We start from the raw sequence: 20,007 nt of genomic DNA, 5'->3' as shown, positions 1-20,007 counted from the left end.
ACAAGCTTGCTCTCCAAAATTCAGAGTGAGATTGGAAGGTAAAAGCTACTCTGAAAAAAAAAAAAAAAATAGCAGAAAGGCACGAGCTGTCACAGCATAAGGTACTTAACTCTGAAAAATGAATCATTTAAGTATTAGTAACTTTCAGCCTTACTGAGTAGGGATGGCCTCATGCATCCAACTCCATGATGACTTAGGTAGGTAGTGTTCCAATTTTTTAATTTTTCTACATATCCTGCTAATAGCTATTCATAAAAATAACTTTAAAAACATAACACATACCAAGTTGTCATAAGACAACCAACTCATTTAAAGCAATTATAATTTTCAAAGATACTCCCAATTTATGAAAAAGATAGGAAAAAGTGCTGCAAATAAATCTTAACGGAAAAAGTATTCAAAATTAGATAAAATATTTACAAAAGACTGATATACTGTATCAGCCAGAAATACAAATGTTGATTTTAGAGTCAGTTTCAAAGGCAAGAATTGCACTAAATGGGAAGACTGTATGCAACTGCCTACAGGATTTCTCAATTCAGGAAAACCCAGTCAAGAATATTTAAAGTGTTATCCATTTGCTTTGTGCGTAAGTATTAAGGACTATATTTCAAAGTATTTCTGTAAAAAAATAGCCACTACAATGACAAGGTATCAGTTGAACAGCAAAAGCAACATCACATTACATACTACAGTGGATTTCTTGAGAAGACTAAGACCTTGCTACTGTATTTTATACCATGGAAAAAACCTGGGTCATATTCTAAAGTCTTGGAATATTGTGCAGCTATGGTTTACTAAAATGACAAGAGATATTCAGACTCTAATGCACCTAAGACTCACCTTCTTTCAGCGCTTTATCCATATTGTGAGAAATAACCACTCTCCTTGATTGGATTGAATCATGAGAGCTTCCAGACCAGTTAATCTGAAATTCAAACAGAATATTCATGATTAGAGGCAGAAATAAACCAAAAGTTCAGAAGGAATAAAGAAGAAGGAATAAAACTGTAATTCAAGGCAATAGTACTGTATCATTTGGTTTTATACAAATATTGTCACGTCCTATGGTTAAAACAGAAGAGTTTGTCTATGAGGTTATTATACATTGTTCGTTAAGCACATATTAACACTTGTGTATCGTACATTGTACACCTTGGAAAATTATCTTAAGGTGTTTTGGTAGAAAGAAGCTGCATTCATTTGCAAGACAGTGCACTGAGAATAGGACATGTAAGTAACAGAACAACTGGAACTCTTTTATCCAGTATTTTCACAGCAAATAAAACATTTTTATAGCCTACTGTGACAATGGACTTAATTTAGCCTTGTAAACTGCTTTTAAAACAAACGAGAAGCCTTCAGATTGCTCAGCAATTTTGGTTCACATTCTTTTGGCCTTCTTCCTTCAAAGATACTTCTGGCCCTCTGCATTTTAAGCTGCTGTCCTATACAAATATTTGTCTTTATTAGAGTATTCACTCCCACAGTGTCCAAACAGGTGGGCGTATGGAGAAACATTTTTCAGGGTATAGACAAAGAGCAGTGACTCATGATGTATTTATATAGAAAGGAGTATAATTCAAAACAGGAATAGAAACTTTTCCCACTGTCAGTCAGCTTGGAGCTCACTCTTCTTTGCAAGGAGAAAGCACTTCAGAAACATCCCTATCCCTCCAACATTCACCACAGAGAGAAAGCAGTATAAACATAAAGTCAAAACACTGTTTAATGCTCTTAAAGGTAATATACCATCATTTCAGCCAATTTGCAGGCCAATACTCTGTATTTTGATTTGTTTTCATCTACTTCAGATACATGCATGTAGAGTCTAACAAACTTCATCCAATTGGACCTAAATAAAGGAGCCTATGCACTACTTTTAACAGCAAAATGAAGCTTTTCAGGCACACAGCAAAGTGACAGGTACTTTCCATGTTTGAGTGCCCTCCTGCCCACAGCTGATTTGTTCCACCTTTTGGATGAATGTAGCAACACTCCCTAGACTTCTCCCAGTCACTATTCTGAGACCATGATTGTGGTCTTTCAGCTGATTTCTTCCCTCCTTCACAACACTACCAATGGCAGGAGCAGCAAGACCTCAGCACATCTGCCTCCATTTGCAGTCCCCCCATCACTATCAAGACAATAGTTAATGATGGGTAAGAACAGAGTATTTAGTGAACCACTATAGATTTCCAAGCCCTTTTCTGACCTGAACACAGGTAAAAGCTTCAGCCACATCCAGGTAAACAGCAGGAGAAAGTATTTTTTCTCTTTATAGGGATACCTAACACTATTTGTCAGGCTCCAATACATCATATCTAGCTGCTAATGTTATCACACTTCCTCAACACAAAGCTGTGTAAATGCCAGTCACACAATTACTTCAGGATCTTTCTGCTTTATTTGCAGCAGGAAACTGCATGATTAAAAAAATTAAAAAGAGAGGACTCATTAAACACCCCAAGTACCGTAGGGGAAGGGATTCAGAAAACCCGATTAAACAAACTCACTCAGGTCTTTCTGTGAAGGAAGAGTTCCTAAAGATGAGCCCACAATCCTGACTCAAGCTCCATGCTCAACACACTCCTTCATTAACACTCATGCCAGCTTGGGTATCTCACAAGGCTAATCCTTCTGCTGAACTGAGTCCTACCTTCATGGAGGCCAGTGACCTCAAGCTAACTTAGGCATCACAAGTTGCATCACAAACATTACAGGAAGCATTTTTTATGGCCTAAAGCATCAGTAAGAGCTCCAATGCAGTGCTCACCAAATTGCTCCTTTCAAAACTAGTTTAAACACAAGTTAAAAAAAAAAAAAAAAAATTTAAAAAAGAAAGCAACCTTCAGAGGGAATCTATAGTTGCAAGAAGGTAAATAGCTTCAGTGAATTTCCACATCACCACATTATGATCCAATCTAATTCCAAAAAGCAAGAACTGATCATTTTATGCTTCAAACTTGAACACTCATTTTAAGAACAAGGCTGACTACTACTGACTCAGCAAAATGCTGCCTCTTGAACACCAGACACCAACTCACACTTCAGCTTGCAAGAACACATTCCAATGAGAGTATCCTCTACAGCTGGTACATTTGACTTCTAAAAGGCACCATCTATTCATGTAAAAAAATGGTTGTTCAAGATGTGATAAAAAATAATGTAAAAGGTAAAAATGAACACCACCACTAGCAATAATGATGCTGCTGCATACAAGTAATTACTGAAGGGCAAAGATGCACAGTGTATTGGACTTTCTGAGTAGTTTTCCATACACATACAGATATTGCATACAACCATGAAGTGTGGAAAAGCAAAGAGCAAAAGAAACCACCTTGGTTTAAAATAAGGTTTCAACTTCATTAAAAAAACAAATTTTCAAGAACAGATAAGAATCTAACATTTGAATAAACGTTCATATGTAGAGGAGTGATCATAAAATTATCTGGGTTGGAAAACACCTCTAAGAGTTCAAGCATTAACCTATGAGACTGGGTGGATTAGTTCAGGTTTAAGAAAAAAACACTTCAGGGAGACCTTACTGCTGTCTCCAACTACTGAATGACAGGATACAGAGAAAAGGGAGCCAGACTCTTCTTGCAGATGCACAGGACATTAGGAAACATTGCAACACAGGAAATTCCCATCACAAGGCAAAACTATTTTAATCATGAGGCGTCTCAAATATCAGACTAGGGGTGCTGACAGGCTGTGGAGCATCCATCTCTCAATCTTCCTCACTCTGAGCAAGAAGGTAAACTAGATGCCCTCCAGATATCCCTTCCAACCTGAACTATTCATGATCCTTGATGACTCTTCAGAGAGCTGTTAATTTAATTCCATGATTGATAACATATCAGACCTAAAGGTGTCTTGTCTAAAACAGCTGATCAAACTCACTTTTTCTTCCCATTTTATGAATTATGTTTCTTGCATTTAACAGAACCAAGACTTAAGTCTTGTTAGTTTAGGTCTGCTTTCAAAAAGTACTGTTTCTGTGACAATAATAACGATGAATTAATTAAATAAGCAGTCACCCCCAAGCTAGAAGACATATAGCAACAAACACCTTAAAAACAACAGTAACAACCTGGTTACACAGATAACCAACATCTGTGATAACAGAAGGATTTCAGAGAACTCACATTCCGAGCTCAGCTCTAACTGCTGAGAGAATGAAAAATACAGGATATTTCACTGGAAGACTTTCTGCCCACCCCGACTCAAGTCAAATGGAGGGCTAATGTAGAAAACAGGTTCAGCAAGAAAGCCTACTTTTGAATGTTTTCACATTTTTCTTCATGTTATTCATCTAAAGAAAAATGGTGCTAGGTTTCATAATATTTGGCAAATATTTTTTCAAATAGTTGGCATAACCCTGACTAAGCCAAATACGTTTGTAAATCTATTTAACACTGTTGAAGTTCTAGTTTAGATGCTCTTCTATGTTGATTGAAACCTAGCACATTCCTCTAAGTCCTGACTCACACTATCACAGGCCTCAATAATTTATTTTTTTTAAATTGGTGTCAAGGCAGTTGGGTTCCAGTCTGTAGATTTCATTGGCAGATGACAGAAACCAGACTGAAACATAAATAAAACTTAAAAGGACTTGAAGGGGTAGGGGTGGAGCACATTTTGAAAGTATATGCTGAGAACGTGGTTGCTAACAAAGAGGGAGGCCTGTTTCCTGGAACAGTTCAAGTTTTCCTCAGTTTTGACTTTGCTTACAGGCTCAAAAAAAGGATGTGTGCATTTCCTGCAGACTTCTGAACAACACTCATTGTTTGATACTTTTGTAAACTATTTAAGATGAAGAAAACAACAGTCTGAATGGGCCAAGAAAAAAAAAGCCTGACATTGAATCTGAGATTTTGTCTTAGGTTCAGTCTCCTACAGATACAAAAATTATGTCATTTATCGGTTTAAACTATATAAGTAATTTTAAATTAGCTCTGAAGACAAAAATAAATGTTAAGGAATTAAGAAAATATTTCAGCAACAACACTCAATAAATGGCAAAGCACAGAGAACACGGGCATACCTTCCACCACCAAGAAATTAATTTGCAACACCTGCCATTAAATGCAATTTTTAAAACACAGCAGCAGAAAGCCTGGCACCTGCTACAGGCACATCACATGCAGCTTTACTCTGCCATGGAATTAAGGCCAGAAGCAGAGAAAAATTTACAATTATTCCTATTACATTAACTCAATTACAGCAAAACTAGAACAGAGATCATGAGAGATGCCACAGTATAAATGGGCATTGTGGAATAGAGATGTTTAATCACTGATCTGAAAGGCTAAGACTGTGTCTAATTCAGCATACACAAATCAACCAGTTACTCATAGTTACCTATTCCTCCCTACTAACTTTCCTCTTATCTTTGTAAGACATACATTAACATCAGCCTGGACCTTGATAATAAAGAGTCACAGCCTTAAACAATACTTCACTGAACTCTACATAAATTCATATTTAACATATATGGATAGATATGTTCTTATTCACATATTACTTCATATAGATGTTCTTATCCGAGCATTACTTCAACTAACGATGCAAAAATAAATTTCTATTCACAGGAGTTATTATTTTTTAATTTATATTTACAGTCCTATTTAAGATTACATGGCAAGTATGTATGTGTCACATTCAGCATTAGGGATACCATAATTACCAATTTAAAAGTCAACATACTTAAAGCATGTTAATCCTATTATCTTAAGCATCATTATATCAATTATTTTATTATATCATCTCATTATTTCTACTAATATAGTAGCTTTTGGAACATGTAAACTGTGTTTATCAGATGGGGATCTTCCATCTCAACTGTACCATGATTAAAACCAGTAAAACTGTAACAGTATAAAAACTTCATAATCAGGGCAAAACTTTCTTCACTTGAGATTTCATAGAATACCAGACAGATAAGAATATGAAAATGAAACATTTCTCAGGTATTACTTTCATTCTCATCAGTACAACCAAGAAATTATAGGTAAATTAGCATTCAAATTGCTGCTCAGCAAGAAATACAGGATTATCCTGTGCTGGAATTTTTAATATTGCCATCAAAATAAAGTCTTAAATTAATTCTCAAGGTACAGGCATAGCCCTAGTTTGCTGAACATTTCCACACTCTCCTCCTCTGTGAAGAAAAGACAAGAACCCATGGTCTATACTTCAAGGCCAAAAGAGCCATATGGCATGAAAACTAAACTGCTGGCAAGCCAGAAAAACCAGCACAAAGTCATGCTTGAGCTGCAGAGTGTCAGCTTAGCAACCAAAGACAAACTCCTGCGAGATCTATTGCTATACCCTCCCTGCACATGACTTTTCACCATACACACATTTTTGTTTTTTAATTATTATTATTAAAACGTGCCAAATGAACCATCATCATTCATTTTATTACCATTAACTTGTTCTGTTTCACTGTGCATATTTAATATGGAAAAAAATGGTATAGAATGGCTGGTCATAGAAACTCTCCCATAGTCAAAACACAAATCTGTTCTCATGACTGCACAATTTCTTTATCTTTTTAACCACTTGAAGTAACAGCTTGGTAAAGGATACAGTATTCTATGTAACTGGCTCTTTCCTTGGGTAAATTCTGCTGCACTCCTTTGTAGATAGCAAGAAACCAAGACGTGGCAATACAAGAGAACTTTTTGTGATTTTATTTTCAGAGTGTTTCTGATACATGTCTATACTATTTTCAATGTCAAAGCATACCTTGAATGTAGGATGTCTTCACTCTTGATTTTATTACAGAGGTTTTATAGCCACTCTTAGAATTTCCCTGCAAGAGACTTCGACAGTAAGATCTTTTTGAGCCTACCACCCATCCTTACTGACTTAGCAGAGCTTGATTATCTGGAGAAATGAAGTAGCTCCCTAGTTATGTTTTCAATCATAAAACACTGTTCATGTGAGAAAGAGTCCCTACAAAAGTAAAAACAGCCCAATTCACAGCAAAATATGAGATGTCGATCTAACACAAAGCTGAGAAAACTAAATGTCAAGCACAATAAAATGCAGAGCTGACAACGATACAGGATCCAATGAAAGAAATCAGAAAGGACTGCATAACAAGACAAGAAACATCCAAATATTCATGATGATAAAAAATGTGTGGAAAACTAAGTCTGCTCACTGCTCTGGGACAAAGAATTGAGAGACAGAGTCTGAAAAACGTTTCATTTCCTGAGGTCAGTATCCTGTAATAATAAAGTTATCATTTCAAAGTTACACCTGCAGGTAAACAACATATGCAGTCCTAACGAAGTTCCAATCCTGAAAAAGCTTATAAATCCCAAATTACAACAGATGTTCCACAGATTCCTAAAAATAAACCATACTAGAAATGTCTAAACCACAGGCTCCTGCTGAACTATAACAGAACACTTGCAATTCATGTAACATTCTCTTAACATTTTGAAATACTCATAGAATTGGTAGAAATTGTTAAAATATATATTCATTTTTTTAATTTCAAGGCTTTCCTAGTAGTAAATTCAACCAGATCATCAAAGGGTCATTGTTGACCTGCCTATAAATGAGACAGAACCAAGAACAAACATATGAGACTCTGAGTTCTGTTAAAAATGCACTAAACATATCTTCTCTTTTCAATCCAGAAACTACCCATCAATTAAAAGACTGGCAGTAGATCAGAATATCTGCTTGCAAGCCTGAGACAGTCTAAAGCATGACAAAAGTGCCACGACTATTGCTTTTACAACAATCCTGCAATATCAGAGCTCTAAATATCCCCTGTGCAGCCAGAGAATGGGACAGACCATAGAACATGCTTGGCTTTAGGTTTAGAAAAACCCATAAATACTTTTGAAGTCTTACTAAGGCATAAAGATCAAAATTGGAAGGAGTTAGGAAGTTTCTCCTCTCACTGTTTGTCCAAACTATTTATTACCTCCAGAGCTCTTTTGCATCCCACTTGAAATTTATGGCCATGGATGGCAAACGTTCCACTTCCCACAGCTGCTGGGGCTCCTGCAGCTTCATCTCATGGCAAAAGTTCAACAGTGAAGGAAAAAAATCTGTGTCCTCTCTCTCTGCTTCGCTTATGTTCTTCACAAAGGGCAGAGCACTCAGCTTGGATACTATGACAGATACTCAACCTCAGTTAAGCTGTCATTCCACTTGAAACATTGGGACCATTTCCATTTCACTATGCATCCTCCTACAGCTTGACAAACAGCAGTACCATGCTCCAGGATCCAGATATTTCAACAACAACCTGATCCAATGAAAAAAAGGCTTTACCCATTCCCCCTCCACTAAAGGCAAATTCACAAAAATCCATGTTCAAGGATGGAACACACCTTTAGGAACATAAAACATGATCACATGTAGTGTGATCTGGCTGCAGGGCCAGGACACAAGAGTAAACTAATACTAAAAATTGAGAGCTATTAAACTGTAGTAAATAATAGTGACCAAATATGTCAGGAGATTAGTTTTAAAGAAATACTAAAAGTAATTGACAACTGTTGATTGTACAAAACTAAAGATAGGGCATTAAATACATGTACACTTTTCACTGGGAAAAAAAAAGCACATTTATTATCCTTCTGTTAGTGTTGCAGACAGACAAGGTAGATCCTTCTCTATACAGAGTATCATTCACTTAATCTGAATTTAAAATGCAGCACTTAAATCTAATAAACTAATCATTGTGTTTTGCATTATTTAAATGAAGTTGATAACCCAGCTTTTGCTTTGAATCAGAGTCAAAACACTATGCTGAAAAGAAAAAAGAAAATCCTGTCTCTGCCAGTTTTTTTGGCAGACAAACAACTCACACAAATGTGGGAAAAAGTGTTTTCCTTCCCCTTCCCACTAACTTGATCATGGTTCTTCACATGAGTGAATGCCATCTCCCTCTACAACCACACAAGGTAAAAGGAGTTTTGGGAGCAAACTCGAATTTTAAAGGGTTACACATGTTCTAACCCAGGGCTATGTTTGCCATGAGCAAGTCCACTGGTACTTGAGAAGTAAAAATCCCCTTTAAAACAGACAGTCTCACTAAAGTACAGTTGGGTCATCATGCCTTTTTGCTGCCTTGTATTTTACTGTTCTCCACCACCACAAATAATCTTGTCCTAAAACAGCTCCTGTAAAGTGCTGAAAAATACCTGACAATAATATAATACACAATTTCAAGGACACATTCAATTACTATTATTTCAGTATCAATAGGAATTATTTACCAATATTATCAGTACCTGCAAGTACTCAAAGTATTAAGTAAGACATTATTATGAGTTGCCCATAAACCTCTCTTCCAATGAAACACAGGTCTTTATGTGGAAGCCAGGAGACTGCCCAGATAGTTTTTGTGAACAGAGTTGTCTCCTACAGAAAACCTACATTGAAAGCACAATTTATTGTGGGGATATAAATCACACAGCTTGCTTTGCAATTCTCAACAGATTTCAAATGTTCTTGCTGAGATACCTGACTTCAGGAGGAAGTCTTCACCTTTCAAGTCCCAAAGGAGTTACCCAAATAATGGACAAAGCACAGCTTTACATTCAAGAAGATGGCTATTCTAGTTGCAAGTTCAAACAAAATGAAAAAAGATACATACCTTGCTCTTCTGAAATCCAAACCTACAACACTGCACTTCTTCACTCATATTCCTCACTTGCATGAACATGAAAATCAACAGCACTGAGCCCTCACATGCTAAGTGGCTGCCGAATGGAGAACATACAAAAACCTCCTTCTATTCAGCACAGCACAAGGGACTCCATCCAACTTCCCTTTGAAGTTGGTCAAGAGTACTCCCACTAACTTTCCAAGAGCTGAGTCTGACTACCACTAGAGTAAATACTTATTTCTGAATACTTACTCTTTCCTCATTTGTTAATCCCAATGTGAAAAATCACACAAAGAATGAAAAGTGAATTGTCTAAATGTTGTACATAAAACACATGAAGACTGAGATACCAGTCATAATAACGTTTTTACCTCATATTTTTTTCCTAATTATTAGGCCAAAAGGTAATTCTTCGTCATTCTTGAGGGAAAGAAAAAACAAGGCTGAAAAAATTATATCTTTGCTGTCATCCTACTACTGGCTCACAGAAAAGACAAAAGGATCATAAGGCTCTATGAAAAACATGAGAGTAATAACTGAATGATAGAAAAAGCAGTGTAAATGCAAAAGGATGTAAAAGACTAAAGCAGGAAACTTTAGTGAATGGCCTACACTTCTATATGCTGCCTATCTAGACAATATTTTCTTCACCTACATGTTGCTGAAGCCCCGATTAGAAAGTTTGCTACACATATACAAAATCATGTTCAGAAAAACTCTTCAAGAAGCTTTGCAGTCCTGAAGCCACTTTGTCCCAGAAAGAAATCAAGTAAACTATAAATTGAAGGTATGAGAAACCAAATTATGATGCCTGGAATTACATCTAAATAGAAAGGATAAAATACCACACTCCTTGTTTGGACATCCCATTCATGTAAGCAAAACTTTTGGGAACAGTGCAAAGAATGAGAAAAAAAAAATTCAATGGAGTCAGGGAGAGAGTAACAAAACAATCCTGGGAAGATTTTAACAGGTCCTGCTGCCTTACTAGTGAATTTTAAATACCAAATTTCAATTTCCTTCTGAAACAACAAAAACATCCCATAGAGCTACAATAGATGCAAACACTACAAATTAGACCACACAACACAACAGCAGATGTGCACTATTTACATATACAAATCCGATGGGTGGACACAACAGAAGAACATCTTCAAGAGAAATGCACAGTAACACACCACAAAAAGAAAGTGCAGATGGCACAGTAACAGAAGTGACTATTTGTGTCTGGACAGTTCTAGTTTCACTGCTTTCAGTAGGCTTATGTTTTTCAGTAGGCTTACATTTTTTCACAAAGGAGGAGACAAAGAAAGCAATAATTTTTTTATGTTTTTTTTCAAATCTTGGCTTCCCATATTATATTGATTTTTATGGTTCAGCTGTTTCACAAATCTAAAAGCTGCTCTTCATTGTGGCAGCGGGGAGATTTTGATTGCTAAGTTTATATGTAGATCTTTTTTGGTACTATGTAAAAGTATGTTAACTCACCCAGATGTTCAGACAAGTGTTCAAGTACATAAATGCCACTGGACCGATGGCATTAACATGGAAACACTTACTTCTTGTAAATCTGAAAGCAACAGGAATAGCTGTTTTGATGATCAATTGATCCATTTGCATATTTTTTCTGTTTGGTGTAACATAGTTACCTAGCTAGTATGGCTAAAAACAAAAGCATGTAGTCCTTTACTAGAAGGTGCTTATGCACCTAACACACATTTGTTACCTAGCACTCCTATGACAAAAACCACCTGAACAATCCCTAGCTGTACCCACCTTTTCGCTTATCACTCTGTGTGTTCCATCTTCCCACCTTAATGCTCATACTATTTATTCTTCACTTCCTTCAAAAGGCTGAGTATGTGTTGAGTGTACAAAGCAAAGAGAATGTTTAAAAAGATTCTACCAGTAAGACAAAATGAGTATGACACAGAGCCACGCATAGATCCCAAATGCACCTTTGCAAGTTGTTTTATTCACTGAATTCAACAACCCCTGGCCAAATGATCCTTACTGGCAACAAAACTCTGCCAGCTTCTATTAAATGCAGACCAGGAAAAGCATAGTGCTCCCGAACAGAGGCTCCTTCTCTCCCTAGGTCAAAGAATGAAGGAATAACCCATTATAACAGGTTGTTAGCAACTTGATTGAAAATACAGAAAGACAACTGTATCAGCAAGTGATTTGTAATAGGTTCTCTGCCCTGCCAGCACCCTCTGCGTTCTGCAAACTCAGCTGCATCGACTGCAGCAGCCCCAGAAACACGTGACAGCGTTACTTACTGCTCCCAAGAAGTGTACGTGTACTAAATGTAACAAACTGGGTTACCAGAACAGCTAGGCTGCACACCCAGGCGACACGAATTCCCTTCCTTCTCCTTTTTAGAGGGCTCTCAGGTATCTTGACAGTACCGAAGGGAAATAGAAGTTACACAGTACAGTCTATTCATTGTTGCAGCGGTTCATGTGCTAACACACCTACAGCTCACTGTGAGGGGCCAAGGGCGCCTGACTGGAGTCACCAGCGTAACGTTAAACACCACATCCCTGTGAGCCATGGCAAAGCAGGGGTGTGGGCAGATTCTCATTTTTCAGCAGTAGTTTTTCAGGCTCATCTAGGAACAGCTCCCAAGAACTGGATGATGGGGAACAGGGGATGTGAATGGGAGGAAAGTTTCCAAATGCCTCGCGCTATCAGTCCCATTTAGAACTCGAAAAATACTAACCTGTGAGCTAAAAAGAGCTCATGAACTAGTACATTTTAGAATAGGTACAGAAAATGAAGTTGTTTCCCTTTTGCAAAGAGCTCTGCAAAGGCTTGAGTACAAAATGGCACTAGGATAACACTATCTGAAGCTGTCCAACTTCAGAGAACTTCAGAGAATTAAAGCAACATTAAACTACCTCTTCGACCACGTCTCTCTCTTTTAGCAGTGACATTTCAATGGAAGGAGCAGAAAAGGATTCGAGACACAGCCACCGTGGAGCGAACACAGCGAACTACTGTGCGAGCATTCCCGCAATCCGGAGGTCTCCCTCGGAGCAAAGCGTGGTTTTTTCCGGTGCTCCTGCTACCCTCCAACACAACTTTTGCCATTTAAAGCCCCCGTCGAGCGGCAGAGTGCGGGCAGGTTCCTGCGGCAGGACAGCAGGACACCAGGATCGGGTGGCGCGGCGTTCCACGGCGGAGCGAGGGCCGCGGCACCTCCGCCCCACCGCCGGGCAGGGAGGGCGCGCCGCGGCCACCGCCCGCTCCGCTCCCCTCCCGCTACTCACCCCCGCGACCGGCCGGAACGGAGTGACTGCGGCGAAGTCCGGCGGCGGCAGGCGGCGGCGGCCGCGGCACATCAGGACGATCAGGGTGCCCAGCGCGGCGGCAGCGGCGGCGCAGCCCGCGTAGAGGGCGAGGCGGAGCAGCAGCAGCGCCAGGCACGGCGGCCCGCCGCCCCCTGCCTCGGCCCGTTCCTGCCCCAGGTGGACGACGGACACGGCCAGAAGCCCCAGTCCCGCCGCCAGCACGAAGCGGGATGAGCCGGGATCCTCGTCCTCCTCGTCTTCCGCCGCCTCCTCCTCTCCGCCGCCGACCACAGCGGCGGCCGCCGGGGCGCTGCGGCGGCGCGCCTCGCCGCCGGGGCCGTGCGAGCCCAGCGGGCCGGGGACGGCGGCCCCCACCGCCTCGGGCTGCCCGGCCGTGCTGCTAGCGCTGTCGGCACCGGGGAACATGCTGCTCCTGGCTCCGCTGGGAGCAAGCGCATCTCCCGCCGCGGCAGCCCCCTGCGAAGGTCGCCGCTCCCGGGCCCCCCCCTCTCCTCCGCCGCCGCCGCCTCCTCCGCCGCCCGCCGCCGCCACTGGCACCGCTGCGGCCGCCGGGGGAGCCGGAGCTCATGCCCAGCGGCAGGAGGGTGCGCGGCGGCCGGGCCGCTTTCTGGCGGCAGCGCTGCCCCGCGCTGGGCGGCGGGAGCCGAGCGCCGTGGCAGCAGCCGCGGAGGCCCCGCCGCGCCGCTCGGTGTCCGGCCGGGGAGGGGGCGGAGGCGGGGGCGGTGCCTGCCGGGCGGGCGGGCCCGGGACATGTGCGCCCTCCGCACCGCCCTACGGCGGGGCCGGCCCGGCCGGGTCGTCTTGAGCTGTGTTGTGTCCCGGAGGGCTCTGCTCTCTAGCGGGGTTGGAGGCGTCCTCACGCACAGGCCAGGGAACGGGTACGCTCGGACGAAACGAGGAGAATCGCCGCCGGCTGCAGTGCGGAGCTTGGCTCCGCGGAAAGCTACGGAACGCCTCTCCGCCGCGGAGGCTGTGGCATGGAGGGCGGCGGCTGGACCCAGAGGGACCCGGCGTGATCAGTCCGGGTCATCGAAGCCCTAGCCTGAGCTTAGGACAAAAGCCTTGGCATGTGCATCTCAGAGATCTATAAACCCTCCTGAGTGTGGGAAGTATGCGCCTGCTCCCCTCCGATCAGCCAAAGGAAGCCATAAATAACTGGACTTCATAAATAAAAAGTTGATAGAACAGCTATGAATATGGTACGACAGTGATTATAAAAAAACGCAGCCTCACCACCCCAACAGAAGCCTGTCAGCCCTCCTGTCTTTCACTATCCTACTTCTGTTGTATATTTTATATGTTTGTGGTAGATCTGAGAACAAATTCCTGGAAGGGCACAAGGCTTGCCATATTTCAGTTGTCCTTGGGACACATGTTCATCTTACCATATGTGTACCACAGCTACAGCTCCACCAGATTTGTGAGTTCATAGCAACTACTGAGCACAACTGAATTGGGAGGCCTTGTTCTTTCCAGAGTGTTGTCTGCAAAAATCAGCCTCATTACAGTGTGCAACAAGCCAAGAATTACACACTCACAAGAGATATTGACTACTTATTTCAGAGTTGTGCAAGCCTGGGTGCTCACTGGTATTCCACAAATCAAGCACACCAAATATCAAAGCTTTCTACTATTTGTACATTTTAGCAAACAAAGGAATTAGTGTTCATTGTCTACAAGTTTCATAGTTCTCTTATTAATTAATGTTTTGTCATCATTGATTAATGATTCTCTCATTTCCTGTGCTAATCAGTCTGCATGCTTGGCCTTCTTTTGACTTGGTAGTTTTCTTGGGTTGGTGGTCCTTGAGTTGGTGGTTGCGATCTCCTTCTGCTGGAATTACCTTTTATCAAGTAGGAACTGATTTCAGCACAATTAGTGAGTTGGGTTTACTGGTTTCTCCCTTATCTTGGGAGTTCTGCCAAATGACCTTGTGTCCCATAAATTCTTCATTCTTTGTGTCCACTATCAATGGTACATCCTTTTCCCCAAGCTTTGTTAACCTCCCCCTGGGTCTGAGATCACTGAAGCACATCAAGCCCTAAACATTAACAGCGTAATTCCACCAACAAGTAATTTGTTTTTCTGACACATGGACATCACTTAGAGCTTGCTTTTTAGCTGCTATCTGTTTCAAGGATTACATCTCCCTTCTTGATTAGTCTTGAAAGTATACAAAGATCAAACATAAAAGAGCAACCTTTTTTTAGAGAATTTTTACACATTCCACATTTTGCAACAAGAGCAGGAGTAAATGGCAATGATCTCCTTACAGAAGCCACACTGCAAGAGTGGATTTTCAAGCATCCATGGCTTCATTTTAAGAAGATACCTGTAAACTATATAGAAGGCTTTAGAGGTAGAAGTGTACTGGTAAGCATCTGGTAAGATTGCCACTGCTCTGTCAATTGAGGTGTAAAAGAAAAAAAAAACCCTGAATTTTACTTTTTAAACACAGTTATTGTTGCAGACGTTGGAGTAGTTATTTATTTATTCGTGCTCTCTAAAAAAGTTACTTCTGTCAAATGAACTCTACTATCCAAATGAAGAAAAGAAATACCAATGTTCTGATCTTGTGAATGCTTACATTTCCTTATAACTTCTAGAGTGCAATAGCACTCTAGAGTAACAGCATTTATAAAACCAGACACCAAACTTCCCTGAGCTTCTGTGATGCTAAGCAAGCCAGGACACTGAGCATGAATACTGCAGGTGTCTAAAAGTCTGTTATAGCCCTGGAACAGCACATGTAATAGGGAATTACATGTCAGCTCATGGTGCAGAACTGTAATGGAAACAGGCACAGAACAGATTTGAGCTAGTCAGGATTCTGAGTTACAACAAATGTTTTACTCCATCACTATATTTTCTAAGCTGTTTCTATCATAAATCACAGCGTCTGATGGTCTGGTGTCCATATATAGTTGCCTGTGTGTATTAGAGGTTTGCATAACAATGTATTTCCTCTCAAAATCACAAAAAGTGGTTATGAAGTGATTTTAGGTCCCCTGTTGGTCACTTATCAAAGGAGACACTGATCCTCAATCTGATCCAAAGTCCTTACAGTAACTTAGTAAGATAAAATACATAATTCTATTACAGTTAGTTCTATTTAATGGATATTAAATTGCACAAAATCCTTTTAAATGCTAGTTTGGACATTCACAGAGTATCCAAAATTGATTATTTAAGTTACATGTCTAATGTGATTAAAGGTAAAAATCATCATATCATAATAGTGAAAATACAATTGCAATGGCAGTCCTTTCCCATGTGAATTACTATGTGGTAAAATATCCTGATGATTCACTGAAGGGCTTTGGGACCTTTGGGTTTTTTCAATACATAAGACTGTTAAAAGCAGCAGAGATTCTTGCAGAGTCTGAAAGCTTTTGGATAAGGCCTAACATGCCAGAAGGTTTCTTATAAAGTTATTTTATTCTCATCAGGTAGAAAATAGAAAGCTAATATCCATCTCCTGGCACGCACTTTACTCATCAAAGATGTCAGAATATGCAGGACTTTGGACTAAGTTCAAGAGCTGCTCTGGGATCTTAATAAAGATCTGCACAAGAAACCAGACAGAGACCTACTGCAAATGCATTCAGGAAACTGCCTGAGCCTCTGTCAAAACTACTTAAGGGAATTGAATTTTTAAATTAACCTGAAGCAGAGCATGTAATGTTGTTAGTCCTGTGTAAACAGAGAGTATTTTCTTACAGTATTAATTCTCAGAAGTGGAGAGGAAGATAAAAAACCCAAACCTATCTGCAATAACAGTTTAGTCCTGCAGTGCTTATGCACAAAACCACTTCTTGTCTGAATAATCCCACTCATTTTAGTTAGGATTTACACATCATACCCTGAATTAGATATGTCTAAATCAACTCAAATGTGTATCCATAGAACAAGAAGAATTGATCCTTTTTCTTTGAGCTCCTAGTAAGTTTCTATGACTTTTCCACCTGAGGTAAAATTCCTAATATTTTAGATGACATCCTAGTTCACTGAAGTTAATAGCAATTCTCAGATTTACCTCAGTGTTATTTGAACTTCCCTTTTTGTACTTAAAAAATTACTTTTCTCTACAAGACCAAAGGACTTCAATGAGGTCCATTTTCTGAACCAGGGATTACTATATGCTCTTTCTGTAACTATTTAGTCATGGAACTAGTTCATGAGAAAAGAGATTCAAATTCTACCTTATCTGAGCACTACAGCAAATATCTTTCCTACAGAGATAAGACAGTTACTTCTTTTAAAAGATAAATTATATCTGATTTAGGGAAGGATTCAGCATCATCACTATTTCCCTTTGAGCTAGAAGTATAATTTATCTTTGTAACATATCCTAGGAAAAACCCCATTGATTTGTACAGTTTTGCAGCTACCTTTAGTGACAATTGTTCAACTTGCACCTTCACAGTACTGCAAATTTTAAACTTCAGTGAATTTGCACTTTCAAATTTTTAGGCAAGATTAAAATGAATACTTTTCCTGTAGTCTTTTTCATATTTTATTTCTGTTATGTCAGCCAGCTCAGATCCCATTGCTATAAAAGAACTAAAACAAGTTATCACTTCTCAATTAAAACAAAAAAAATTACATCATAGGCAAAAAAAAGAAGTCTGTAGAATGCATACGTAGTTTATATTTTTAGCATACTTACAACTTTGAATTAATTACGTGCTTTTTTATAACTGCTGTGGTGCTGCATTGCAGTTACAGTCATACCAGAAGTTTATAGAAATTTCTAAGGTTCAGGGCACAAAACTCAGAAGTGCTTGTGAACTTGTAAACATGGTGATAAACCAGGTAAACCTGGATAACTAACACTGTTAGAAGCAATCACAGGAATCCTAGAGCAAGAGAAAGGAAAATTGAATGTCATACTTCTCAGTATCTTAAATATACAAAATACGTAAGTTACACTAATATTAACTGATTTTATTTTTTTTTTTTTGCTACACCTTTTAAGACAGTGGTATTGTATTTTGCATATTTGCAGTCAGGAACTTGACACAAAGGAAAAAATGACAAAAGCACCCATTCAGTGTCCAATGTAAGGAAGCTAAGGCCTCACATGACGAGGTCAGCAAAGGCTCAGCATTTTGTAGCATGTTTTCCAAATACAGCTTGCATTGATTTTAGTTGAAGTTGTCATTATTCAACATTTCAACAGTGAACTGAGAGAGGTGCCAGAAAAATAAGAAACGAAACACATGACAAGTATAAAAACTTAGTCAATGCAATTTGTGGAGCGTCTGTTAAATGTTGTGTAGCACAAGTAGGATTTGACTCTAGTTAACTTAGACATGTTAAGTTGTATTTCTCAAGAGATTTCTTTCTTTTCTTGTAGTGTTCTGACACATATGCTATATGTATTTTTAAAAATGTGTGTGTGTCCATGCACCATACATCCATAGGTATGTGCCTATGTGTGTGTGCCAAGTGAAATAGAACAATATACACAATAGTTGATTTGTCTGCACAGCCCTGATTTCATTCAAAACTCAATCTGCTTAGCAAAAAATGTGATCATGTCATTAAATCTCTTTCCTGATGAATGATGGGGCCAAAGTGAAGCTGAATTTTGTATTTTGAATACATGGATCAGTAATCTGGGAGTCTTTTTTTCATATAATTCTTTCCTGAAACTGCTTGAAGGTTTTATCCATGTTTCTGCAACAATTATACTGAAATTCAAGGTAGCTTGGGGAAGGGTCCAAATCAACCTCAAATATTTGGATGAGGCTTCCCTAGAAGTCCTCTAGATGAGTTGCCCCTTTGCCTTTCCTCAGGATACATTGCCCAGCACTACAGCATGTCACTGTAATGTAGAGGCCCATCACATCGACCTAAGGTCCTGTTGCCTTAATATTGGGCACCATCATCTTCAGGTGGTTCAAATCACCTCAGCCTGGGGCACCCTCCAGTCCCTATGGGCTGCCAGCACACCAACAGGAATGCCATCATCCCAACCTGAGGCACCACCCCCACAATCTGGGGCACCATCAACTTGATATAGGGCACTGTTACTCCAACATGGAAAACTATCCCCTCAGCATGGAGCCTCGTTGCCTTAACCTAGGGCAGCATAACCTCAACCTGTGATTCTGTCCCCTCACCCTGAAACCCCGTGATCAAAACCTAGGGGCAATCACCTCAACTAGGGGCACTATTTCTTCAGCTTGGAGTCCCTCTGCATCTCAGTCCATGGAGACCATGAATTAAATTAGGAGCACTATCACCTTGGGGCCCCATTGCTTCCACCCAGCATACCATTGTCTCAACCCAGAGCCCCATTGCCTCAGCTTGAGGCAAAATCACTGGAGCACACACCTCCATCATCTCAGCCTGGACCAACATTGCTGTGACCAGGGGACCATCACCCCAACTTGGGGCACAATCACCTCATCTTGGGGCCTCATGGCCTTAGTAAGAGTCCCAGCTCTCTGCTCCATTCCCACAGAGCGAGAAAGGGCAGGAGGGGACTGATGTCTGTATCAGAGATAGCTGGCCAGCAGGACTAAGAAAGTGATTCTTGCCCTGTACTTGGCACTGGTAAGGCCACTGCCTGAGATCTATGTCCAGTTCTGGATGTCTCAATTCAGGTAGGACATTGAAGCACTGGAGCAAGTTAAGAGAAGGGAAATCTGGTGAAAGGTCTGAAGCACAGATCTTAAGAGGAAGAGCTGAGGGAGCTGGGGTTGTTTAGCCAGAACAGGAGGCTCAGGGGAGACCTTATTGCTCTGAAAGGTAGCCCGGTGGGGATCGGCCTTTTATTCCAGGCAACCAGCGACAGGATTAAAGGGCACAGTCTGAAACTGCGCCAGGGGATGCTTAGGTTGGACATTAGCAGGAATTTCTTCTCGGAAAGGGTGAACAGTGGAACAGGCTGCCGGGGGAGGTGGTGGAGCCGCGGTCGCTAGAGGTGTTTGAGGAAAGACTGGACGTGGCACTTAGTGCCGTGGTCTGGTTGACACGGTGGTGTTCGATCTGAGGTTGGAGGCGATTATTTCGGAGGTCTCTTCTAACCTC

General features: G+C 40.6%; 1 protein-coding gene across 2 annotated transcripts in view; it reads right to left on the bottom strand.

Annotated features, from left to right (window-relative positions):
* The window catches only part of SNX25 (sorting nexin 25), an 82,583-nt gene extending 68,913 nt beyond the window's left edge, over window positions 1-13,670 (bottom strand). For both annotated transcript variants that reach the window (XM_058837346.1, XM_058837348.1), the window contains exons 1-2: window positions 12,925-13,670; window positions 844-928 (exon numbers count right to left, since the gene is read on the bottom strand). In XM_058837346.1, the coding sequence (XP_058693329.1) occupies window positions 844-928; window positions 12,925-13,371 (532 nt within the window). In that variant the 5' untranslated portion in view covers window positions 13,372-13,670. The remainder of the gene's footprint in view (window positions 1-843; window positions 929-12,924) is intronic.
* Between the last annotated feature and the right edge of the window lie 6,337 nt (window positions 13,671-20,007).

This window comes from Poecile atricapillus, chromosome 4, assembly GCF_030490865.1.
Source record: "Poecile atricapillus isolate bPoeAtr1 chromosome 4, bPoeAtr1.hap1, whole genome shotgun sequence".
Lineage (NCBI taxonomy): Eukaryota > Metazoa > Chordata > Aves > Passeriformes > Paridae > Poecile > Poecile atricapillus.
Note: the sequence above shows the minus strand (reverse complement) of the source record. Positions and strands in the feature narration are given on the sequence as shown.